General features: G+C 39.9%; 1 protein-coding gene across 1 annotated transcript; it reads right to left on the bottom strand.

Annotated features, from left to right (window-relative positions):
* pros1 (protein S) lies at positions 1–27,801 on the bottom strand. The gene is made up of 14 exons (XM_036557174.1): positions 27,556–27,801; positions 25,788–25,945; positions 24,359–24,383; positions 19,548–19,631; positions 18,840–18,962; positions 18,543–18,668; positions 12,256–12,384; positions 8,052–8,292; positions 6,253–6,439; positions 5,628–5,792; positions 5,212–5,380; positions 4,359–4,495; positions 3,501–3,729; positions 1–979 (listed from the first exon to the last, which is right to left on the bottom strand). Exons 1-14 carry the CDS (start codon positions 27,623–27,625, stop codon positions 816–818), a joined length of 2,007 nt encoding a protein of 668 aa, XP_036413067.1. The 5' UTR covers positions 27,626–27,801; the 3' UTR covers positions 1–815.
* Positions 27,802–27,971: the final 170 nt, after the last annotated feature.

The following is a 27,971-nucleotide window of genomic DNA, read 5'->3' as shown; positions in this document are numbered from 1 at the left end:
TGTGGCTAAAATGAGAATATTTTTATGACATGACATGCATAAGTTGGATTTTTGTCATTTTTATTACAATACTCAGTACACTCTCCACCCTGAAATCAACCTCAAAATATCAACACAGAGTAAAAACTGTTTTACACAGTATCTTAAACTTATCTGTTCCATTACTGGAAAACCAAGAGAAAACCCAAAGTCAAAGTTCTCTCATTAATGAATATGTTTAGGAGAAAAAACAAACAAACAGATTGTTCATCTCATCTTAAAACAGGACACAGATCTTCATACTCACAAGAAAAAGGATCAATCTATCAGATCTTACTAAATAATATCTTAAATTGGATCCATCCTAACCTCTACATCTGATTTGAATACATATTCTAAACCAGTCAGAGCTCAGCTCTGTATTGCATTATATGTTATTTCCTTAAAACAGAGGAAATATATAAAAGGCAATGCCCTCTCTTGAGCAACAGGGTTGGCCATTAACCCCTTAAACTGCAGGCTTATTATTGAGATATTATGCTTAATACTTATTTCACAATTACTATAAATTATTTGTTAAATACTATAACACTAATATGTCAGTGTCATGCCTAGTATGCAAGTACATACAGGCCCTTGCAGTTTAAGGAGTTATTATTCACAGGATAGTCAATAATGGTACTTTAAGGTTTACTGTAGTTGTATGGAAATCCAGACAACAGATCGCCTTAGTTTCTCTCTTCTGCTTCTTCTTCCTCTCTTACCATCTTCTTACAAGTATTTACAACAGGACAGACAGCAATAGTGATGGATTCCCAATGCCCCAGCCTATGACATCATTTCCTAGTTACTTCAGGTTGAGACACAGGCGGACAGGAGTGAGACTTGATGCTGTTGTGTTTGCTGACAGCTTCATCAAAGTCAAGCAGCCGCTCATTTAAATGGATCTCCATGCAGCCGTGGTAGTAGGCTGAGACTGGAGTGGAGGACAGAGGAAGATCTAGACAGAGAGAGAAGAAATAAGAGAGAAATGAAGGAACACTGTAATGACGGCGCAGTGATTTATAATCTTCACAACAGCGCACTTCTTTTGCTTCATTGTTCAATAAAATGAGTTGTTAAAGGCCCAGTGAGTGACATTCCAAAGATCAATGGATATTTCTAAAACATATGGCTGTGTGTGTGTAGGCTCATAGCAGAAGATGGCTTTCTCTTCTTCTCTTCTTTCTTTTTGAAGAGATACTGCAGTTTCTTCCTATTTAGATGTTTCTACTGTAGGCCAGTTCTTTGGTTAGGCTGGCTTTCCATGGTGAAACTTTTACACAGCTTGTTGCAGAATGACAATTGTGTAATTATATATATATATATACACACACACACACACACACACGTACATATACGCATATTAATATTTTATCAATTAGCTCACTACAATGTTAGCTAGATAAGCTAAATGGTTACCAAATAAGCAATGAGCAAAAGACCACGTGACAGCATCATGTAGTTCGTTTACAGCATTTTGATTCACTGATTCGAGAAACTTGGGTCACAATGCTGAGGGAAAGGCAAATATCAGGTAAAACTTGCCAGTTCACAGTTATGCTTAAATGTAGCAACATGATAACATGCTTAATTCCACAGTTATGTAACAAATTACATTTACATTCAATTTACATTCATCAGGTTAAAGTCTGCACTTCAGATATTTTACATTTGTTTAGAAAACAATGAGAAAATGTGGCAAAAATGTAAAAGATTGTTTTTCCATATGCAAAACAAGCCTGTACACACAACAGTAACTTTTTAATAAATTCAAATCATAATAAAATCTCTACGTATGAGCAATGTTATTGACTGGAAGTGTGCACTTTTGACAGAACTTTCCACTTTTCAATTATGAGTTATGAGTGAGATCATTAATGTAATATTACAACATGCTTATGTTATCTTCTTGTGTTATCTTATGACTTCTTAAGGTTAAATGATTGAACTGTGAGAGCAGAAAGCATGATGGAAGTTTTTAGGTAGTGTTACGTTTTAGTGTTAGTGTTAAGTAAGTGTTTAGCAGTGCTGGGATAACACAGCATTAAACACATTACAGTAATGTGATTACGTTTTTCTGTAACAAAGTAGAGAAACGTATTACAGTTTTTAAAAATTACACTTAATAAAAATGGTGTTATTCATATATTTATAACTCATGCATTTCATTCATAACTGAAATTGTAAGGAAGACATTGCATTATTTCAGGATTCAGCAATTTAACTGTCAGAATATTTACATTGAGACATTTCCTAATGCTAAATTCACTTATTACTGCTGGACAGAAAGCTATAGATTTAACAAGATTTATGGTCTTGAGGAGAAAAGGCTCGGGTGGTTGCTCTTTAAAAAGACGTGTCTGCAGCCACCAGTGATACAGTAATGCTGATGTATGGAAATCTAAAGGCAGCATAAGCAGTTCTTTTCAAACAGCTTGTCGAATTATTCTGTGTTAAGTAGGGCTAAGAGCAGTAATGGCTTCTCATGGGTATGCACGTCTTAAGTATTTAGCTTCAGTTTTGATGTGTGAAAAGCTTCGAAAGATGTCACAGAATCACAAAAACCCATTCATACTGATTTATGTACTGGTCTTGTATTAGAACAAGAAACGGATTAAAGGAATCCTTCGGATAATCAGGTCATTACCTAATTTAGTGAGTATATATATATGGAACTAATTAAGTTTCAGTTCTTGAGAGGATTTTTTCTATGAGTTAAGGCCATTGCTTATTTAGCTTTCACAGAAGAAGTATACTGATACATACTGTGTCATCCACCATGGGTCACGCTGCCATGGGAAGCTTAGGGGGTATGGCCATGCAAAGTGGCTCTCAGGATGCGGCACACTCCCAGATTGAAAGGGACATTTTTTTTTTGTTGTTGTGTTGTTGGTTATTGGTAGTGTAGTTATATTTGTTTAGGAATTGTTTCTGTCTTTGTAAAGATTCACTGTTAAAGTGCCTGTTTCAATAATACACATTTATTTTTGCAACTGAGAATTTTTCATCCTCTAAGGTGGGTGGGACATGAGTTTTCACCTTTTTGACGGAGAAAAAGTTCTCCTTGTTTAGTCGCGCTGTAGCTTTTATCGTTTACAAGCTCATCAAAGGAGAAACTGTATTACATAAGTGTGAGAGCGCTGTAAGAATTTGAGAAAGATATGCTGCTCTGCATATCTAAACAATCTAAAAGGTGAAACTGTAGCTTGTTTGACTAAAATGCAGTGGTACCGGCACCCTTCCCAGCAACCCAACAACAATGGTAGACGCTGAGGTAGTATTGTTGAACTGAAGCTCTGGTAGTATTATCTGTTTCCTTGACATGTTTGATGCGTTATTTTAACTAACGCAAGGTTCTTGGCATCACAAGCAGAAGGGCATGTAGTTTCATTATTCAAAGACTTCATTTTAAAGCATCTACAACACAAAGGGGCCTGCATGAAGAGGATACAGGGAAAGAACAAAGAGGCATGAAGTACCTGGCAGTCCCCCAATGTAGGTGTCAACTGGTTGCTGCATGGTGCCATTGAGCTTGGTCAAGGCCTGTCTGAGAGCATCACTGTCAATGTAGGAGACAGTGGAAGAGTTAGCCGCAAGGTGGAGGCCATCTGCAGACACGTGCAACTCCACCACCAAGTGCTCCGGATAACACAGCATCAATGACTGGAGTTTCGCAACTGAAACGCCATCTAGAAACACCTGCAGGTCCTGTCATAGAAATGTAATGTAATGTAAGTGTACAAGTGTGGCAGTCTAAGAACTGAGAGAAGTGCTGACCTACCCAAGGATGGGCTTGGGTAAAATAAAACACATGGTTATCCAAATTTGTCTTAATAGTTCCTTATTTATCTGGGAATTCGAATAAGACATATTCAAACTGTGTAATTTGTAATAAAGGAATGAAATCAATTACATGTTGTTATCTTCCTTTTTTTAAATAGGTTTTTGACTGAGTGGGGAATGTACAACAGCATAGAATATTGTGTCTCACATTAGTAATATGTGGAAAAATATTACAAACAAAAGACTGTATAAGTTATTGCACAAGTTACTGCTCTGTAGGTCATCTGTTAGAATTTGAAATCACATAAGCCCATAAGCCTATGCTCAAAACACAAGGATGAATCACTAAACCAACCAAACAATCAAGTATGGATTATCTCTCATGATAGCTGTGCACAATAAGTGAGTGTTGCACAAACGTGAATGTCATTTTTTTCATAACTATACAAAATATGTTATGACCAGAGCATTCAAATAATGTTTTTAAAAATGTTTACATTCAAATAGCAAACGTAAAAAACATTTAGGCAGCACAGCAATATGTGTATTCTTACTGCTTCATTTGGTCCTTGTGTTAGCACAGAGACAGACAGTGGGACAGTGTCATTGCTAACTAGGGCAAAGAGGACGCCTGTGCTACTGGATGGACGAATGCTCATCACCACGTCTACTCTCCATTGACCTTTCAGACCTGATGAAGCAAAGACACAACATGAATGTAATGTGATAATTATTTACAATTTTTTTTTAAATTCAGCATTATCAATTACTTTGTTATTTATATGGACATATAGACACTGCTAACATTTCAAAACATACCCTTCACTTCTCTATACAGTCCATATATGGACATTATACAGCCTGTTTTGAATGTATTGTTGCTGTGATTGTAGCTGGCCTACAGCGGCTTAGCTCTGATCATTCACATTGAAGTTATAAGGAGTGTTTCGGCCCAGGCTGCTTTTTAAATGAGGCACAGTACAGTTCAACCAATCAGAACAGATCTTTTTTATATATATAGTCTTAAAGGCACAGTAGCAAAAACAGCTTGGTTAATTCTAAGGGATAAAGAGAGGTAGAAATAGAGGTAGAAACATGTACAGATAAATTATGACTGTTTTTGATATGTGAACCCACATAAACGTGGTTAGTGGACCTCAGGGGGAAAAGATAAAATCCAAGATAAATGTAGGAAGTCTAAAGGACCCATACTTCATGTGTGTCCATGTGTCAGTTCTTCAATGTCATAACTATGTCTACCTAAACTACTATTAGTCTCATAGTAGATAGGGAATAGGCCATCTTAAAGTTATTAACTCAATAATTAGCCTTTTAAAGTGTTATTTTTTTAAATGGTCATCTTTAACCTTGCTGTAATCTTCTCAAAGGTTGGTGTTGAGGACTCACTGTAGTCAATGTTGAAAAGGGCCAGCCCCAAACCAACAAAGTAGGATCCTCTCTCCACATAAAGAAAGCAGTGCTTGCTCTCCTTCTCCTGGATGGCCTCCATCACCCCAGAAGCCCCCTGGTTCATCAGGTTCCAGCCACGAATACAGCCATCTAATCTAGGGTTGATCTGAATGTTTCACACACACACAGGCTTAGGCAGCTAAGTAATTTATATAAATGTACATTCTTTCTTCACGAGTTCATTAAATTCCAGAAGTCTAGCTAGTGTATAAGTCTAAGTTTACACAAACTTTATCTAAACTCATCTAAAGCATAATCATGTGTGAGTGTTTTCATTTAAAAAGCAGATACAGTTTACGCAATGCAAAGTATAACATAACATGCAGATGTGTGTTGGCTGAGTGGACGGATACCTGTTTAATAACACTATCAGTGCGGTTGGGCAAGCCAGCGATGTAAACGTTGGTCTCCAGTTTGCCATTGACAGCTGTGAAAAGGCTCCCAGGACTACTTATACTCATCACTGCCTCCTTGCTGATCTTCACACTGATACTGTTCTCCAGCTCCTCAACTGAGATCTGCAGATAAATGATAGTATAAGAAAGCACAGTGAACAAACAACAAACCAGTTTTAAAAGCTCAATTACAAAATAAAAAGTCAGGGTTGGGATTTAACAGTCTACAAGCATTCAGAATGACCGTTGTTCTTCACATAAAACTTGTAGTCTACCACAATTACCAGGAAGACTATAACTTCCAGCTATATATTTACTTTTATTATCAAAGTGATAATGTCAATTAAACTGATTAATGCCCTTTGAGCCTTTGAGATTGAGTTTATCATATTAAGGGGGTAAGTTTAAGTTTCTTGTCAAAGTTTCAGTTTCTTTTTCTTAAGTTTCAGTTTTACTGATCAAATATTTGTGCAAAAGCAAAACACACAATTGCGCCACAGGAACGCAGAACTTTTGCTTTCAAAACAGCTTGTACACATTGCAGCAACCCAGACGCAAAAATACAGTGTGCATAAACACTCACCACATGCCACTGGCCATCATTAATGGCTTTGCCTCCACTGGTGACATTAACAGAGTGCTGGTTCTTGAACTGGATCTCGATGCGGCCACCTCTCAGTCCCAACAAGAACCAGGAGTGTGAGAACGATTCAGCATACAACACTACACCCTCCGGATCGAATGTCCGGAAGTCAAATTCAGCAGAAAATCTATTGTGACAAAAGAAGAGACCGTAAGCAAAACTATTCCAAAGGAATAGGAATTTGTGGAAACTGGATATATTCTGTTTTTTTCAGAATTGATATCCTTGGACTACAGGGGCATTCTGGCATTGAACTAGCATGTAATGTGTTATTTGTCACGTTATGTTGTATTTTGTAGAGCAGCACTGTATCTGTTAGAACCGTTGCTCTAGAGACGACTGTGTACTGCTGTGAGAGGTGAGCAGACAATGTTTACAACAGATGCATCAAGAGAGTTACAATTGTTTGAAAATCTCTTTAATGTCACAGTGCTAGTTTGACTCCTGATTTCATTATTCATGGATGCCACTTAAGTAAGTACAGTACAGGGTGATTCAAAAAGATTCATCCGATTTCAAAGCGCCATATTTTTACAACCATGAGGCGCCTGGGAACCAATCACATACCAATTGAAAGAGGGGGTCACAGAGTTTCTGCCTGTCACCGGAAGATGGCTCCCTTCAGTCTTTGAGGAGATGGCGACCCCTGAACAGAAAGCGATTTGCGTTCTCCTCTTCCATAAGTGTGAATCCATCACAACTGTGCAATGTGATTTTGGTCGGCAGTGAACCTCTAACAGCTCAGAGCGTTTGTTGTTGGTTCCGTAATCGCATTGAAAGAGCCGTGAGTACAGTGACACCCGACATGCTAAATCGAGTATTGGATGAATTTGACTATAGCATTGGTGATGTCTGTACAGCTGGAGGAGGCCATACTAAGCACTTGTAAAATTACATAATAAACTTTATACTCACTTAAACCATTTACAATTTACTGCATTGCTCTGTAATGATCTACAATAATTTTGAAATCGGATGAATCTTTTTGAATCACCCTGTATTGTGCAAATCACCCTTCATTTATTTAATTTCCAATGAAGATGGCCAACAACTAAATATAATTTCTAAACTGTTTGTCCACTCTATGTCTTTTTTATTACTCGGGGGGACTTGCTTTAAGAATTTAAAAGGATTCTGCTGGGATATTTTTTCACACCTCCAAAGTTCAGTCTTAGAAGATGGTTACTTTTTATTTACTACGAGGTGGTCAGTCCATTGTTCTGAGAACACCAGCAGCTTCTCTATATGATTTACAAAATTTCTTGGTTTTTGTCTATTTCCTTTTCCCAGTAATGGCTTCTTGACAGCTACACATCTTTTCAGACCCAAAGCAGTGAGTTGTTTTCTCACAGTGGAAGACTGAACCTGAAACACCTGTTTTTTCAGATCTGAATATCTTTAAATAATTTTTCGAACTTTTAATTTTTTTTAAGTTTTGAAAAATCCTTTGACTTTCCTCTTTTTATTGCAAGTATCTAGTCCCCTCATAAATATCTCCTAAAAAAGTGTGCTTAATGGCCTTTTAACTTGAAATTAAAGAAAAATAAAATGTGGTCTGAGATTTAGGTCTCTGATTTATGTTGCTGTGCATTTTTCTTCCACAGCAACATAAGCTGGACCAAACTGTCATCCTTATTACAGTGAAATTCAAAAAGAATTGGCAACTGTAACTCTTTTATTACATCAGCATGATTTGAAAATGTGTCTCTGGTCAGTTTAAAAGCAAAGGCGCCCCTCACTTGGTATTCTCAGGAAGACGGAAACGCAGGTAGATCACAGGCAGGCCTGCAAACTGCTCTCCAAGGTAAAGCATCTCCTCGTGCTTGTGGTCATAGAGCTGCACACACTCAGGAATCTGCTCACAGGACTGCCCATCTGCAGCCAGGTTCAGCCCCAGTCGCCCGTCACAGTGGCACGAGTAGCCGCCCACTGTGTTCACGCAGTCGACCTCGCACACATTCAGCGCACACTCGTCCACATCTAACACACACACAATGTACACATGCAGGGTCTTGTCAGCTGTAACTCGTGAAATATGCTTCAGTTAGTTCATACTTTTCTCATCTACCTAGTAGTGTGACCTATACAATAAAAACATAACTAAAAATAAAGTAAAAAAAAATGATAGAACACTCTAAAGTGAAGTATTTTAACAAAAGTTCTTGCACACTACAATTTCTCATTAGGTTGAATGGGATTTTTGCCATAATTCTGTAAAGCTTGTGCAGCATCACAACAGTTATGAATGAATTCATTTGTGGGCAGAGCATGGATAGGTTAACTGGTAAAGCAGTGATTCATATGTGGGTTTTGGATCCACTTCTTTTTTTGGATTTTTGAAAATGTGGAGAAATAACTGGATGGAAAATCTAGGAAAAAATTGAGTACATTTAGCAAAAAAGAAAAAAAGTACACGTTTGGATGAGAAGAAATTAGTAGTTTATTGAAACGAAAGACGTGTTTGGCTCTGTATCTTCTCAAAACTGTTTTGCCTTGCCTTTTGACAGGGGTTCAGTGGGTGAAGGTGAAGTGAGACAGCGCTTTCAGCTCTCATTAAATGAGCCACTACCCGTTCTGCTTGGCATCTCTGAACTGTTAGGCCTACATCGATGTATGTTTAACAGTGAGATGTCAAAACTGCACTACGGAGAGCTAATAAAGGTTCAAATTCCTCCATGTATGGTGAGCAGGACTGTGGCCTGCGTTGCACAGCCCAAGCATGTCATGCCATCTTCAAGGACTTGTGCATAAAAGTAGTTGATGGAAACACTGATTCATTTGCATTCTCTTTTACCAACTTTTCGGAAATTGGCGAAATGTTTGAATGGAAGCCTAGCTACTGTTTAAGCCAGATCCCATGCATTTTCTCTTGAAGTCTTAAGTTTAGGAAATGAGTAAAATTTCACTTTCTTACAAATTCTTGGGATATCAGATATCTGGTTTACAGCACCCCACACACACAACTTTACTTTGCAGTATTACTTATATGGTTCTGAAAGTCTGTCAGAAGCCCTAGTTACAGTCACTAATCGCCACAACAGGACAATCAGTATTTAGTTAAGAACCCCCTCCCCTGAATACTTATTATCAAATCATAGGAACTGACAACTAAATTAAGTTGGTCAGTAAAGTACTGTTTAACTACAATTACTGCAGTCCGTTTAATACATTAACCATACAATCATTAAGCTGCTAAGAATTATTACTATTATTGCTACTATTAGCAGTGTGCACCAATTAATAGACATATAGTCACTGCTGCTGAGGACTAAAAGAGGAGTTATTTTATATCCTTCCCCACACCACTGTCCGCTGCTTATTGTTTAGTCTCTTTTGCCCTGTGCTCACGGTTTATTTAACAGTGTTTGTGTAGTTTATGCTCTGAAATGATTATATTTATTGTTTGCTTGTATGCAGTCTGCTAGGTCTGTGTGTTGAATGAAGCATCATGTTCTGGCATGTTCTCTGTTGCTACTATTGTCTGTTTGGGCTCTGTGCTACCCTGCTGTTTTCCATCACTGGAATCAACCACTCAGGAGAATGAGATGTGGTTTGAAAGATAATGCATGGTTCATGGATGTGTGAAGTGGGGATGCTGAGGGGGCTGCAGCATCCCCAGATTTCAGGAATTCAGAACTGATCAAAATAATTATAAAATCATAACATAATTTGAGTGTAGTAAAGACCTAGCATGCCTGTTGTAAGGTGGAGTTTTTATTTTTATTTTAAGTTCTTCTTCTATATTTTCAAAATCTGTAGTAGATGTGTACTGTTTAAGATAATGCTAAATTTCACTGAGCGAGTTGCTTTCCACACCAACTGTTGGAGATTTGGAGGTGTGTCAGTAAAACACAAGCCTAACAGGTGTCCACTGTCAAAGTGTATGCAGAATTGCAGGCTTTTTCTGAGCACCCAAGGGGCCTAATACTGTTTTGTAAACTTGAAGTCATCTAAAATAATAATGTTCCACAATTTGAATACATTTGTTTTGTTTAATGTCCCACTTCTGTCATTCGAGTGTTGAATTTAAGCATGTAGCTCAACTACAGGTGCGACACAATCAGTTACTGTGCCACATATCAGCAATATGATTGGTTGCAGCTCAGCTCAGAAGCAGAGAAAGCAGAGTAAGCAGGGTGTGCATCAGTGGTTTAGTGCGTCGGTTCTCACCTATACATGTATACTGGTGTCTCTCACCACACTATAGCATGTTATGACACATTCTGCTAGACATAAATTATACAAAAAACTCTCATAAAAACCAAATTGGCATATCGTTTTGCTTGACATTGCTGTACACATCTGTAGATGACTATACAAAAAGCTCCAATGCCTTTCTGCATCCCTGGTTGAATTCAGCCCTAATATACATGCATGAAACCAGTGGTAGACATTGCCTATAGCCCCTGGCCATAACAGTTCACATTTTGGCCTCTAAAAATGCAGATCCTGTGGCCTGAATGGCCACTTGCCTTGGGGATTGTTTGCATTCTTTTTCCTTGTGGTGAGATACAAAACTAATCAGACAAATCAGATTTGGTCTGGTTCCACTGGCAGAAGTTTGCTAATATCACTATATGGAATAAGTGATATAAAGTGACATAAAGTATAAAACCTGACATCATCTGCTCTTGATTATGTCAGGTTTTTTAGAACTGACCAGATCAGCAGAGTGGACCACAATAGTCACCACACTGGCAATGATCTTGTTTATTTTTAAAACATATTTTCTTTTTTCAAAGCAAAGGCACTGAAGCATGCTTGTTAATTGTATACAATGAACATAAACATGTTTCTATTATTAAGAACTAAACATTTGTGGCCACAGGCTTCTTTGGTTTAGTGGCCCAAATGACCAGTGCAAATTGTATAACTGTCTACACCTGCACCTGCATGGAACATTTATATAGTGTACAATGGTGTACAGAACCCTCTAGTGGTGAACACAGTGTGTGTGTGCACGGAGGCTTCATCAGTGGTATATAGCGCATTCATGTGTATTCAGGTCTTAATTTGTAATTTATGAGGTTCCAAAACACAGGAGTCATATAAATAAACCAAAACCACAAAATAAAAATGAACTTGCAAAATATGTGACATATTTAAATTCAAAATTGATACTGAATTAAAATTCCAGTTTAACCTGTAACCATGACTGTGTAATGTTTACTAAGCATTTCGGCCTCGGAATAAAACAAAAAGTTCATCAAAGAAAAAAAAATCTCTTCCGAGACCATCCTCTCTGTATATGGACAGGGAAGCATGAACACATCTTATTCAAAACATGAAACGAACTAAGCTCGTCATAAACATTACAACAGTACAAACAGTTATTCAACTTGAAAGTGATTTATGAAATCTCAACACAGAATAACACAGCCAGAATAACAGAGAAAAATAATGAGAAAGTTATGTTGGACATTCTGGCGCATGGGTTTTTAGGAGTTCTGAGTTTTGTGCATCTTGGTTTCTTTTTTTCCTGTTCTGATGTCAACACTTAGCAGATGCCTCATAGTTAACTTTAAGTTACTACTTTGCTGTAGACAAAGTTATGTTATATACTTAGTTATGATATATGGACCTTTCTACCAAGTTGGATCAAACTTGAAAACACATTTCAGACTTTTCACTGACTTGGACTTTAGACTAAAATCCTTTTTCCTATTTTAGCTGCCTGCAGCGTGTGCACGTGCAGTGACTAACAGTCCATTAGACACTCCTCCTGGCTCTGAAAGTTTTAGCAAATATGACAAAAGGTTACTTTTATACAGGTTATCTACTGCAGCTTTAATTACTGTGGGACCGCAGTTTGAACTAATTAGGTGGAATTGTCCATATATGTTGAGCTGTTTGAACAAATGTATGTCAGATCTGGGTGGTGCTGGATCCGGGTCCAGCTTGTCCCGTGTTTGTGTTGTATGTGTGGTGTGAGTGATTTCTTACCCAGGCACTCGCGTGAGGTATAGTTGTACTTGTATCCGACGGGGCACTGGCACTCATACGTGCCCTGAGTGTTGACACATTTGGCCGGCTCCTCACAGATACTGGGATAAAGCCTGCACTCATTAATGTCTGAAAAAGAGATGAAGATTTGACACCATACATATATACCTTTATCTCAAACACACTTAATACTCAATACTCAAAATGCATGCCCTTTTGCTCTAATGCTGGCAACACACTCAAACACACAACCTTTGGCTGCAAACACTTCTCCACAAACACATGCGCAAGCACAAGCTCTTTCCCACACAAACACACGTTCACATCTCTCAGTTGAGCTGTAAACGGACTACATTAGTGTGGCAGAGTAAGATTTCTAAGAGTCTGTTTATTGCAATGGGAAAGATGTGCCTAGCCAAATGGAGGTCAGGGACTTACACTCTTACACAATACAGAAAAAAGTACTTTCAAATGGAATCTACAACCTTTTATTAGAGGCTGTGAAAACAAAAGATTCACACAGTATGTGTACTTGTGTGTATGTGAGTGTATGTATGTGTGTGTGGTGGGTGGGGGGTGGGTCATATTTACACGTGAGTTATTAAGATGTTAATGTTTTGATCTCCATGGGTCCCTTGACATGTAACCACACAACTTTGTTGGAGTCATATTTTGCTATTACAGGAAAAAAAAAAATCTCAGCATTCCCGGAACAGCTGTTGGGACTCAGACCCAGCTGGCTGACAGCATGGAGAGAGAGAGAGAAGTCAACTGGATCTGGATCAGACCCTGAACCATAGCTAGGTCAAGTACTTTTTTCCAAATAATTCATGTCCTCACGAATAAATTTTGCATAAGCTGTTTGGAAAAATAATTGTTGTTTACTAGGTGATTTTTTAAACTGAAGCACGAACATAACTGAACATACAATACTTAATTGACCATTTGCAAAATAATGATTGAAATGTCTCTTAGCCAGTCACACATGTCTCTAAGCACCACGTCTGTTAAATGAAGGAAAAACTTTGACAAAACCTTCTCAGAAAAAAACTGCAGTGAGAATGACGGCAGCAGTAAATTAGTTCGAAATTTCAGGTTAGGAGTTATGAAAACGTGTCCCTTACAAGCTTGTAGTACAGACACTGTTTTTATTTCACTCCTGAAGATGGAAAAGTTTTGGATTAAACTATATATGGAAGATCTAATTCACAGCTCTGTGGAAAAACTATAAACAGGCAGACTTATTGTAGTAGGTTACTGTATTTGCTAACACACATTTTAACGTGATGTCACAAAGCAATGTTAGGATCAGTTAACTAGTCAAGTTGGCGTTTCGTACCTGAACTGTTGACAGTTAGCTTGATAAATTAGTCAGATTAAACAGGTCTGTACAGTTCTCCTCAGTATAGCTCTGAGGAGTTCTAGTTGTAGTGTAGCTTCAGTGCAAGGTTGTGTCCTCATCTGAAGGGGCAGGGTTTTCAGTTCAAATCACCTAGTTAGACAGGGGTGTCACAACGCACATGTCAAGTCAAGTCAAGTCAAATTTATTTGTATAGCGCTTTTTACAACTGATGTTGTCACAAAGCAGCTTCACAGAAATCCATGTTCATATTCAGTTTTTTTTTCAGGAGACGATAAGCGCTGTGAACCAAATACAGTTAGATTTCTTGCTATAAAATTCATGATAAGAGCAATGGTTTCTACAGTTCTGTTTAATCCATTGTATTCCTAAAAGTGATAATCATCAACATAAAAAACTCCAATGCGCAGCTGGAAAAAATGGTTTGGTTAGTCTACCTTGAATGGTTAATTAGCCAAGCTGTTTGAAATGGCAAGGCTCCTTTGTCAAGTACAAAAATGATGGGCAAAAAGTGGTAAATGAAATGAATACCTCAGATATGCTGACCCATTTGTGAAGACATTACCCAAATGTGTCAGTTACCAGAGCGAGGAGAAAATGCAATGCTGAAGTTTATGCGATGATGTCACAGCGCCAATGCATATTCTACCCTCACCCCTTCACACCATTCCAACTGGCTTCGCAAGCCACCATTTCTCCTCATTGGGGTGGGGACTCTTACTTGGGACTTGCTTATTCGATCCTATTGTATTGTGTTCTCTGCCTATGTAATGTTGATAGTGCCACTTTTTTCTTATGTTTCATTCCATGTAATACGACGTTATTTTGTGATGTTGCAATTGCTCAGTAGGTCGAGTAATTGAAACATCACAACCCCTCCCTGTTTCTACTAGGGGTGGGAATCTTCAGGTACCTCACGATTCGATTCGATTACGATTCAGAGGGCTGCGATGCGATTATAAAACGATTATCGATGCATTTTGATGCATCTATTTTCTATACAGGATTTCTTTTTTCTCACTGTGTGAGGACTTGGTACTTTTAAAGCAAAGTATTTTTAATGATCCATAATGAATTTACTTCCAATATCTTTTATTAATAAAACAAATGGAAGTGATGTTCCAAGTCACCTGGAAGGCTCTCATTTCACTGCTCTTGTTTGGAGCATGAGACGCTGGCTGCCACTCATCTGTGATACAGTGCGCAGTTACGGTGAAATAAAATCCTGAGGCAGTGGGTGTCCACGCATCACGTTACAGCTATCCTACCTGTTTTCTTTAGTGATTTCATAACTTTGCTTTTGGTCTCATTGTAGAGATTGCGGGGTCGCTACGTCAGTAAAATATTTTCGAGAAGGGGCGCTGTATCTCGGCTCCGAAGTGTGCAAGATGGCATGAAAGCCCTGGTTCTCAACAACTGAGAACGGACGCAAATCCTTGTCAATAAAAGTTGCGATAGAGTTTGTAATTCGCTTTGCCCTCTCCGAGTTCGGTGTAAGCTTTGACATCGCTTGCTCAATGGTTCTCTGGTTGACAACTACGACCGGGCAGAAAACGGGTGGAAACTCATGTTTGCCGTGTTTCCAAAATATTCCAAAATATTTTAGTTTAGTGTGACACAACTTGTATATAGTGTGGCTACTGTCCAGGTCCCTTTTCCTTTCAACTTCATAGAAGCCAAAGTGCTTCCATACTCTAGCTCAGGGGTTGGAAACATACGGCTCCAGAGCTGCATGCGGTCCTTTTACTGTCCTGTTGCAGGTCCACAGAATTAGATTGTTAGGTAAAAATTAAATAATCCTCCTTTTCAGTAAGATAAAGCTCTGCTGATCGCTCTAACACAGTTCAAACAATAAATGGTGCTAAAAATTTGCTAATTCACCACCCTATAACTCTGAAGATTAGTGTGCAGACAGCAGGTCACATAGCAACGCAGACAACATTTTCACTCAGCTAGCAGCTAACGAAAAGACAAAGATTAAGGTGAACATCAACATCCAACGAATGGGCGTATTTGCATTTATAAGCGGGTTTCCTGGAACGTTTAGTCTGCAACGAGAAACTGTCAAACACTAGCCACGAAGCTGATGTCAGCTTCTTTCTCAAATTGTTCCGTTCCACAAATAATGGTGCAGCAGTTACATTCAGGTGCTTCAGGCACCATTTAAGGTGGAACGGGAAAATTCGAACAAGAAGCTGGAGAATGAGAAGCTGACTTCAGCCTTGTAAAAAATTGAAAGTTGAGAGACATTTTACAAGAAATTATTCTACTTTTGACGAAAGGTTTCTTGCTGGGGATGCAAGAATAGCAGCTATAAGTCTGCAAATTCGTTTAGTACATCAGCACATACTGAGACATATGTATAGCCAAAACGGTAAAATGGACATAAAATGTTGTGGCTACCAAGGTGGTTTGATTTTTGCTGAAGGACAAAACAGCTCTTCTTAATAATTGGGTTTCCCCACCCCTGCTATAACTTTTAATGCCGCATCCTCTCCCACCCCTTTCTTCTCTTTACCTCTGGCCTCCATCCTGTCTGAGCTCCATCTCAACCCAGCTCCATTTGTCTCAGCTCTGAAACTCCTTTCTGACTCCATTCGGGTCCATCTCGGATTGGCTTCAACAAAACTCTGCTCTGCAACTTATTTGTCTCATCTCTGCTCCATATGGGTTAATTTCCAGGACAATCAGCTGCAACTCATTTCTGTCTCAACTCTGCTCCATCTCAGATTAGCTCCAGTACAATCAGCTCTGCAACTCATTTCTGACTCCACTTGGCTCCATCTCAGATCAGCTCCTACGCAACTCAGCTCTGCAGCTCATTTCTGACTTACCTTTCCATCATCTCAGATCAGCTCCAGTACCTCAGCTCTGTAACTCCTTTCTGACAAAGCTTAGCTCCATGACAGATCAGCCCCATCTTGGATCTGCTTCATCTCAGATCAGATCCAACACAATCAGCTCTGCAACTCATCAATGTCTTAACTCAGCTCCGCCTCAGATCAGTTCCACCCCTCATACTGTTGCCTTCACTCTCTCATCCCATTCAGTTCTCTGTCCCTGGAAGCCATGTCCTTGCACCATCGCTAGCCTTTTGGGGGCTTAATTTCCAAACATGATTCTCATCCAATCTCATAACTGAACAACTGTGCTGCCAACAGGACTTTCCATGCCAAGCTACCTCCTGCAGTGACCAGAGCATCATCCAGCTGCCTGTCATCACACCCATCAACTCCCATATGCAGCAACTACCTTCTAACAGCCATTCCTGTTCCATGCTCATGCCATTCAGGAGGATTTAATCCACTTTACTCTCAACCAGCCCCTTTGCCTGCCAGGTTTAACACAATATTCACAATCCAGTGTCGACCAGAGAAGGATGGGTTTCCCTGTTAAGTCCTGGTTCCTCTCAAGGTTTCTTCCTGACTGGGAGTTTTTCCTTGCTGCTGTCACCCTTGGTTTGCTCATCAGGGTTTCAGATATGGATGTCTGTTAAGCAGCATGCCACCATGTCACACTGAATCAAATTCATCTGCTGCATTCTTCTTCTCATTTTACAACCTTACCTAAATAGCTACTTTACTTACTCCCAGTACCATACAAAGGGCCAGTGTAACTAGACCGTTTTTCTGCTTAGCCCAAACTTACCAAACTATCTTCTTCTACCTAACCAAACTTCTGCCTAACCAAACTACGCCTTACTTAGATATCCAAATGCTAGACCATCTGACCAACACCTGATTCTTAATCCAGCTCCATATTCCACTGGCATACACTCATACCAAGTTCTGTACTCAAGCAGCTACAGTTCTTGTCACTTCAGAATCAGCTCTGGCAGAACAGAGATTTCTGGACATCTGTCCTTCTCATTGTGTGAAGATCACTTAGTCCTAGACCTCAAGAGTTCATCCTGGGGTTTTGGGGGTCCAGCCTTCTGGCTACAGAGAAAAGACACCCAGAACTCCAGCCCAAGTTCTCAGAGTTCTCCCCCGTTCCTCAATCAGTCTTCCCTTATACTACCACCACATGTTGAAGGCACAGTTCGAACTCAAAAACTCATTTCAGCCAGAAGGTAAGAGGCACACTTCATATAGAAACACAAGATCAGATTGTAAATTAACTTATAATTCTCAGTTAATTAGATACTTAGGTAGCTTTATAGTTTACATGTTTCGTTAACCTTTATATAGATATTGCCTTTCAGATTTTTGCTTATGTTCTTTTAAAATTTATTTTCTGTCTTTTAAGAAAATGACTGGTCTCAGTTATTCCTTCAACAAGCTGACAGCAGTGGAAATTACAAAAAAAGGTTCTGGAAATTATGAAAAAATAAATAAATGTAATTCGGTATTGAAACCGTATAGTATCGTGATGCAAAAATGTCAATATGTATAATATCATGAAATTTGTGTATTGTTGCATCTCTATTATTAGACATGAAAATCATTCGTTTTAATGTCCAGTGGCCAAAAGACCCTAGTTTTATTAATGTAGTTTGGAGTGATAAAAGCTTGAACAAGTAATCAGACATAATGCACATTTGCAAAAACTGTTAAATGATCTTCTTGGGATTAATGGCAATGAACCAGCTTTGCAATGTACTCATCTTCCTGTGCTCTGCTTCTTTGATTTTCAATGGATGTAGAACCAGGTCGCGCTACCAATCTAAAAGAAGTTCTCCTCCAAATAAGGCTCAAAACTCACAACTAACTAATAATTACTAATAAATGATTAATTTCATTAATTAATAATTCATTTCATTATTGCTGTACAGTCCATCACCCGAACGGGAGACAATATTGTTACAATAATGTTAGTTGTAGTTCCATTTTACATTGAAGAACCTATGGTATGCAGCCATCATGTAGGCTGAACAACCTTAATGTAGTTCTCAGCTTTCTGTAGTTACAAATGTGAGATGTCTTACCTTCACAGTAGATCTTGTTACGCAAATAGTAACCATCCTGACACGAGCAACGGAAACTTCCAGGCAAGTTAGAGCATTGCTGGTTACAACCAGCAAGAAATTTGGGATCTCCACATTCATCAATATCTGTCAGATAATTATAAAATGAGCCATATTATACCTTTTTCTTAATTAATGCTTCGATTCAACAGCTGCAAAGACAAGGCAACTAAGGCAACTGTTTATTTTAATCCCTTCATTTTTATTACAGGTTCTGAATCCATAATGGAGCTGGATTAATAACCACTTTCTGCCCACCTTCTTTACAGAGAGGGCCAATCCATCCAGGTTTGCATACACAGGTGAAAGTTCCCTGACCGTCAATGCAGCGTTCATATCCCTCCTTATGGCATGGCAGTGGCAGGCACTGGTTACTGATCTCTGCAGAAAACAGACAGTCACAGCCTCTTATGGCATGTAAAATAAGACCTACTAGGTAACTGTTACTAATATTTTGAAAAAATCTATTTAAAATATGGGCAGCACGGTGGCGCAGTGGGTAGCGCTGTCACCTCACAGCAAGAATGGCCTGGGTTCGATTCCCGGCTGGGTGACCAGGGTCATTTCTGTGTGGAGTTTGCATGTTCTCCCCGTGTCTGCGTGGGTTTCCTCCGGGTACTCCGGTTTCCTCCCACGGTCCAAAAACATGCAGTCAGGCCAATTGGACATGCTAAAATTGCCCCTAGGTGTCAGTGAGTGTGTGAATGTGTATGTCTCTCTGTCTGCCCTGCGATGGACTGGTGACCTGTCCAGGGTGTATCCTGCCTTCCGCCCAATGACAGCTGGGATAGGCTCCAGCACCCCACCGCGACCCAGAAGGATAAGCGGTTTAGATGATGTATGTATGTATGTATTTAAAATATAGGAATGAATGACTTTATGAAGACTCCTTGGGGGATCTTAGATTAATGCCTACTGATTTGCCAATTATTCTACATAGTGTCACAATCACAGGATCTGCTTAACCTTGTACACAGGTGCGGAGGTCCTGAGGGACCCCAGGTTCTGCATGTGGGATGGTGATGCCTACACGGTGGGACCCCAGGCACCCTAAAACACAGAGAAATTTTCTTTCTGTTACAGTTTATATAATAGAACTCAAACACATCAGACATTTTGTCATTAATGGCCTGAGCATTAGGATCAGATCAAGGTGCTATGGGGCTTATCTAATGTTTCTCTTCAGTCTTCCAACATCATGTTGCATCAGGTTACAAACTGTAAAAGAGAGTAGATCTGGCTGCGAACAAATTAAAGCTATAGAGAAGTTATGTAGTTTTGTCGTTCAATGTAGGTATGACAAACAAGTGTGTAAGTGTAAAACGGTAAGGAGCTCTGAAATCATGGGCTGCTCAGAAGGAAAAGTGAAGAGACAGGGAGATGGTGGGGTAGAAATTTGGTGTGGTCTTTGCCCCAAACCTTTTCCTATCTCCATTTTGAGAGTGCAATCATGGTTTCAATGTATGGCTGTTGTATGTGGAGAGATTGTGGGACTGTAGTAGGGGAGGAAACCCTAAAAGGTGGGCCAGAGTTCTGATTTGTACAATTAGGCCAGGTTAAATTAACTACAGCTGCTCGTGAGCTTTTCTTGGTTTGTGAATTTGTGTTTGAAAATATTGCAGGGAAGACCAGTGCCCAGGAAGTTGGATGGTGTGATCAGAAAGTCCCTGCTGGGATGAAAAAGACGTTGATCTGGATGTTAATCACTTTGGGTCAGAACTTGGCAGCATGGAAAATGTGGTGGGAAACAACAAAACCTATTTTTGAGATAAAAGTCAGTTTAGATGACAGAGAATGTCTGAGCTGGAGGTGGTACACTATGGATTCATAGGGTACAGAGAGAAATTTAGCCTGAAAATATAAAACAGTTTGGAGACAGTGTTGAGAATGGCTCTAAATGTCAAGCCTCTGAATTTCTGAAACTGGAAGAGAGAGACTCAGCTATGGCATTTGAATGACCAGGAATGTATATGACTCTGTGGATAACCTGGTGTTTACTGAGTGCTAAGTGGGATGATAAAGAAATGGCATAAGGGTCAGGGATGTGAGGCATCTTTTATTGATGATCTGGACAGCTGCATTTTCTGAGTGAATGAGGATGACTCCATGCCCCCCGTGAGAGGCAGTAATAATAATGGCCACTGACCACCACAAAAATTGCCAAAACAGAAGGACAAAGCTGTATCTAAAGACCTGCAGGTCCTCCAACGAGAAGACAGCATCCTCATAGAAGGAGGACATGGCTTTCCAGTTTTGAAGGAGGACGAGCCAAAAGTGGTTCCATAAAGCAGGCATCATCCAGAGAAATGGAACAGAGCGGTGACAAGCAGGTCTCAGAAGGTTGGAGATGTCCCTTGGGTACGATGCAAATATCAGGTGATGTGGCCCGAAGAGAAGTTGAAGTTCAGTGCCTTGAGGACAGCTGACATAATTTCATAATGCAAGAGTGATAAGCTTAGCCTGTGGAATTATGGAAGGCAGCAATATCTAGAAGGATGCTGAAGAATTTTACTAATGCGGTGAATGCCAAGACAATGGAGGGCTGAGATAGGAACAGAGGCTCTGAGTGGAAAGTGAAAAAGTACTGTCAATGTAGAGCAAGTGTGTCCAATCTTACCCGCAGAGGGCCGGTGTGGCTGCAGGTTTTCACTCCAAACAAGCTGAAGCACACCAGATTCTCCGATTCATTTCATCAGGTGACCTCCTGCTTTGTTAGAGTGAAAACCTGCGGCCACCCCAGCTCTCTGCGGATAGGATTGGACACCCCTGATGTAGAGGAAGTTACTGAGGAGGTGGAGAATACCTAACAATTATTTAGGAGGATCCAGCACAGGCCTTTGGACAGGGTTTTGAAAATCTTTAAAGTACTCTCTCTTCCTGAAGAAGGTGAGATGGACAGCAAAGAAGAATCTGCCATCCCTAGGCACCAAACAATAGACTGAGGGATCAGGGGAACTACTGGGGGAGGGCCACAGCAGGGGGTAGTCAAAGAAGACAGTCTGATGTGAACTGCTTAGAGAATCTGCAGTCGCAGTCCAGGAAGACTCAAGAGGTGGTCACTGGGGCAGGATGATTAGAGGGACAGTGGAGAGGGTGAAACTCAAATTGATCTGGAATGACCAGAGAAGGGCTGGCACCAACAAAGCTGAGTGACTCAGAATAGTATAGGAAGAATGGAATAGGACAGTGACAGAAAAGGACAAGATGAAAAGAAGGAATGGCTGGAATAAATTAGGGATGAGTTTTGGGAACTGTGAAGTGGACTCGATGAAAAGGGGAAGGGTTCTGATGAATAGAGTAGTATTTGGAATGAAACTAGATAAAGCAGGAGTAGATGCAGGCAGAGAAGCTGATGCCCTTCTGGGCTGTACTGGCATGAAAGACAGGTTGCAAGCAAGGGAAGGATCATAATCAAGGGATTCCTGAGTCCAGGGCAGCAGGTACACTGGCACGATTCCCCCATCAGGCCAAGCCATGGCAGTAGAGGACTGGATTCCTTGAAAGGAACCAAGAGTGAAAACAGCTCTACTTCAGGGCTGAGCAGGCAGCACGGTTCCTCTAGGTTCTTCAGAACTTTCTGAAGCTTAGTCATGATCAAGTCAGAAATACAGAGAGAATGAAACTTGAGGAAGAAAGTGCAAAAGTGCTGGAGCCACAGAAAATGTCACACTGCTGTTAGCATGTCTGAGCTAGGGAAGCTAAGGGAGGTTCCTTCCGAAGCGGGACCTAGCATGGCGTAGATGGAAATGAATCCAGATGAGGCAGCATTAGCCAGAGCAGCAAGGACAGCAACGACAGCAACTCCGTATGAATCTTGGCTGAGTGAGAAAAATGCTGACGGCTGGTGAGGAGCTCCACATTAGAAGTGATAATGTCAAGTTCCTTGGTAAGAAGTGAATGCAAAAGAGGCAAGCAGCGGTTGGTATAGTGTAGTGGGTAACACTGCTGGCCTCCAGATGGCAAACTGGGGTTTGACTCTCCACCTGGGCAAGTACACTATGTTAATAAAGCAAAAAACCATGGGAGGCCGTACGAACACCCTTCCCAGAACGCACAGTCTCAAGTGGCTTATAAAATATGATAAAACACACAATTTTTCAGAAAATTATTTGTTATTATTAATAATAATCAACATAAACAAGTTCTCCGCCAAGAAATGTAGTTCCTTTAGCGTATGGTATCTTTGCCAAGCAACCATGGACCGCTGAATGAAGAGTATGTTCGTAGGCCCATCGCTGTATGCTGCGATCATTTCATGATTTTTTTAAAACTTTTAGTCGGATAACAATGAACACATAATAACACAGCACTGTTTAATGCAAAAAACGTTTGCCTTATAAGTACTTTTTGATCACCAAATTACCACCATGAGTGACTTATAGAGCACCAATCCAACGACAGCCCTCTTCTCGTGCTGGAGCTGAATATTAAATGGCTCCCTGCTCCCTACATAGTGCACTACGTAAGAATTTAAATACTGGATCCTGCAGCCCAACGGTGCAAAATATAGCTACGAAATAGTAATCTGGGATTCAGCCACATCCAAACTCAATAAATGAGAATTGACGAGACTTGTCTGAAACACGAACATTTAAAGCGTGTAAGACATTAAAATTACTTTTTTTAGACTTTTATACTGCCATTTTACAGTTACTCATCTATCCATTTGATAACGGATAACGTTTGATAACAGATAACGGATAAGTCCTTGAGCAAGACTCCCAACACTACATTTACCTACCTCTGTAACATGATTAAAATTGCAAGTTACTCTGTATACAGATGTCAGTCAAATAACAATGTTAATGTGAACATGTAGCAATATGAGCGCAGCGCAGCTAATGCTAAAATTAAAAAGAAACAAAAGCGAGAGGCTGAACTAATTTGGAAGTGAGGTAGGAAGGAAAAGTAGCTTCAATCATGGTTGTTCTTCCAAATTTCAGTTCATAAGTTTATTATGCAAGTTAGTCCCAATTACCTATTTATCATTATTCTAAATGACCAATTAATCAATACAATTAAAATAACAATAATCAAAATTTCAAGCTTGTCTGCCTACTAAACACTCCAACTTTCCTGCATTTGATTAAATATGTTAATATTGGTTGTACAAAAATGTGTTACGTCTAGCAGTTTAAAGAACAGCCAAAATTCAATCCTTCTATTTTCAAATAGATTGAGGTCATTTTTCCCACAAGGAAATACAGGTTGGCAAACATATCCAAGGTCAAGTGATCCATCCTATTTAAAGTCTGTGGGTAAAATGCAAGGCCTGTGTGCCAAAACATGCTGCAGCAGGCGTTTGCACTGCGTGATGTTGCAATCACAGTGGTGCGTGATGAGACTGAAAAAGAATTGTAAACAGAACTTTCCAGAGCACATCTGATGCAACAGCATTGCCAGTAGGAGGCTTTACATAGTGAGGGTAAAGATCAGGGGTTCTTATCTCCAGTCCTGAAGGCCTACAGCCCTTCACAGTTTCAAATATTCCCTGCTCCAACACAACTGTTTCAGCTAATCACCCAGTTATCAAGATCAATTTGTGTTGAGGCAGGTAATACATGAAACTGTTCAGTGGATCTCTAGCACTAGAGCTGAGAGTCTTTGGTATAGATCATACAGAAAAAATCTTCAGTAACTTCAAAATTCAAATGAATATCACTATTCTTAAGTGAAAGGAGATAAGTAATGCCTAGTGATGCAAAACATAGTGAGGATAAAATACTCCAAAATGTGTGAGTCTTTGTTTTCTCTTTTAGTAGGAGATAATGACTTACCAACATATTTAGGGTAGAAGTATTCCTGAAATATAAAAGACAAATATCATTACATTCAAATGTATAATTGTATTCTCTATCATTTGCAATCAGACAAAAAATAATAAAAAGGAAAATAATAGTCCCCACAATTGTTTTTAGAGAAAGAAAATAATAGGCTAGTCAACCTCTGCTTTAATTCTAGTTGCCCAACGACATAAGGAAGATTTCTATATGTATGCACATGCAATACTAAGCAAAAGTCAGAGAACCTTCATTTATTTCCAGTCCAATCAGAATGCAACTGACAAAATCATGATAGTTGTGGGCAGCTTTCTGTGTAAAAGATTTCCTGAGGCCACGGCATCTGAGGCTGAAACTACCTTCAGATAAACAGTATGTAAAGCTTTCATCTCTGAGAGATGAAGAAAAACAAGCTCCACTCTTGCTTCAGATCTGAAAAAATCAACAGGTGTTTCTGTTCACCCTTCCACTGTGAGAAGACAACTGAACACTATGGGTCAGAAAGAATGTGTGGCTGTCAAGAAGCCCTTACTAAGTAAAGGAAATAGACAAAAAAGGAAGAGAATGAGCAAAAAAAGATGAAGGAAGAAAAAGAGACTGTGGGTGTTCTTAGGACAACTGACTGGTCACTCCAGAGTCCAGACCTCAACATCACTGAATGTGTTTGGATGACTTGGATCATGAGAAGAAGAAAATCCAACCAACTTCTAAGACTGAACTTTGAAGGTGTGGAAAAATATCCCTGCAGATTTCTTTGAAAAACTGAAGTAAAGTCTGAAAAGTCCTGAAAAGAACGGAAGCTGTAATAAAGGTAAATGGTGCACACACTAAATATTGAAAAATTTATATCATATTTAGTTGTTTATGCTTCTGAGTAATATTCTGTTAATATTTTTTTTTCCTGAGAATGAAAAAGTGTACTTATTTGGCCATTTTGACTGGAAATGAAATAAATGAATAGTGGTTTCTGACTTTTGTACATTTCTATATATCTGCCTTTGGTCCTCTATGGTTGCATTTCTGATGCTCCACAATCGACTGCCCACACATCTGGTCATGAAACTTAACAAAAATCAACAGCATGAAGCACGTCAGCAACTTGGAGAAGTCCATTGATCCGATCAGAGAGATAAAGAGAGCTTTACTGACATTGTGCCCACAGCAAATGTGCAGTCACTGACACTGAGCAGTGAAAAACTGCACTGCATACAGTATGTGTTTTCTGCTTTTTTCCAAATGCTGAAAAAATAATACCTTTTACTTAACAACCATTTTGACTGGAAATTAGATAAGCGAAGTATTTTAATTATATCTGAGGGACACTGCTATGGTTAAGAACACATAATAACAAATCTCTAATCAACACAACCAAAGACCAGCATCAGTCTCCTCATAGCAGTTACAAACCTCTCAGCAAGTCACTTACTGTCTCAGGGATATTCTCAAAGATCTCCCTTGCTTCCTCCTTACTGCACAATTCTTCAATGCACTCTCTCTCCAAGTTGCCCTTCTTGCTCTCTTCGAAAAGGGAGTTTGCTCGCCGATGCCGTGTTAGAAACTGGGATGCTTTGTTCTCTGTCAGAACTCAAACAATCACAGAAAAAGTTTTTTTGATAGGTGTTGTGCTTATCACAGCCAGAACATGGAGAAAATTGAATTAGAGAATTAAAGTTGACACATATTATCTATATGTTGCTTGCAAACTGCCATTTTGCAACAAGTGTATGTTAAAGCATTGTGTAGAACTGCGTTTCTTAGTCCTAGAGCCGGAGACCTGCACTGCGACACACCTGATTTGGTTTAAGAAGGACTCGGTCATCAGCTAACAATTCAAGATCTACCTTCAGGCCGAGTTTAGCTCCAGCCAAAACTCTGAAACCCCAGAAATACCTCATCTAGCTTATGGTGGCATAAGTGTATCTTACTTTTATGATAAAATATCTATAGTTGGTCAAACTTTTCTTTCCACACTTCATGTCTGAAAATGTTTCTGCAATGCCAGTCTTTTCTACAGAGCCACAACTTAACTACAAAAACGGATTCATCTTGGTCCCAGGCCTTACTAAGTTTTGGCCACGACTAATTTAGTTCCCACACCTTAGAAAGGTGTTGAATAAGTTGTGGCCATGCATTATTTTTAATTAGGAATGATGTCACCAGTGTGGCTCTGTGCCTTTCCAAACGTGCCCCAGTAGAGCAGTGGCCTCACTCATATAACCTTCCTACACAGATTTAGTCTTAAAATTATCATATGTGATAATTCATCACAAAGTGATTTATAAAAAGTGAATTTGGCGTGAAAAGGTGTGTAGATGAACAAGTTTCCAACCTGACATATGAAGAGCAATCTGGGTGCGCCGCAGGAATTAAGGGCACGCAACTCATGTACAATGTGCGTTTATAAATCAGTCACACGCAAACATTGTGAACTTACCTGAAGAACAAATTTAGACAGAAATGAGGCCCCTGGTTCCCACCCCTGGTCCTGGAGTACCCCCTGTCCTGCATGTTTGGGGCTTTCCCTGCTCTAACACGCCCACTTCTGCTAAGGGAGGGGCTCTTAATGAGCTGATTAGTGGGATGAGGTGTCTTGGAGCAGGAAAAACACTAAGACGTGCAGAACAGGTGTGGTAAAACACTGGAAACACTGCAGTAGAAGAGGCCTCAGTGCTGCAGGAGCAGCAGGACAGAAGGTGAATCAGTTTTAAAGGGCTGAATAAAAAAGTGCAGCTTGCACACAGGTTTAACCCGATTAAGGGCGTCCACTGTGGGTGCCAGCGGTTTGTAGGCAGGGATTTACTTCACCACGTGCTGGCGCCCGGTGAAAGCCCGAGCAGAGCTGCAGCCAACAGCGCAACTCAACAGGCAACACGGGCAAAACACGTAACCTACCCAAGGAGTTTTTGGCCGTTAATGTCGGATTTAACTGAGTGACCTAACCTACCAGCCCTGTACAATGAGAGCAGTGGAGCGCACTTTATTGATCTTTGGTCTACACAGCCCTGCCGAACAGTTTTACACTGACGCGGGACTCATTTTTAAATATTCACCACTCAGTGAGACAACAGCTCGATAGTAAACCGTTCTAACAAATAACAAATAACAGGCTCAAACGCGAACTAGACAGGCGACCAGCTGGGAGCAGCTTTACCCGCTGTCTGTAAACCTGACCGAACAGCAGTAACGTTACTTACAGTGGTGGGCATCGCACAGCGTCGCGGCTAGCAGGAGGCTGACCAGCGACGCCACTCTCTTTCTCCACATGGCCAAGCTTGTGAGGGTGTTTCGGATGTATTTCTGTGTCTGACCGCTGATTTGGGGCCCGTGGGAGAACTTTTTATTCTCCCTCAGAGGGGTTTTTCGCTGCTTCTGCGAGGAGGTGCTGGGAGAGCGCCAAAAAAGGCGAAGAGGAAATGCTGCCAGAGGGGGCGCTGTGGGCTCCTCACTGCCTCAAAACAAAGCAACGCTGCTTAGCCTGTATGCTAACACTGTTTATTTACATCGGTCTGATTTGGCGTGTTATATATTTATTTTATTTAATTTTTCAGTTTTTTTTATCTATTTATGTTACAATAAAATATTTTTGCAGTTTACCGATAAAAAAAAACTA

The sequence above is a fragment of the Colossoma macropomum genome, unplaced genomic scaffold (assembly GCF_904425465.1).
Source record: "Colossoma macropomum unplaced genomic scaffold, Colossoma_macropomum, whole genome shotgun sequence".
In the NCBI taxonomy this organism is placed as follows: domain Eukaryota; kingdom Metazoa; phylum Chordata; class Actinopteri; order Characiformes; family Serrasalmidae; genus Colossoma; species Colossoma macropomum.
Note: the sequence above shows the minus strand (reverse complement) of the source record. Positions and strands in the feature narration are given on the sequence as shown.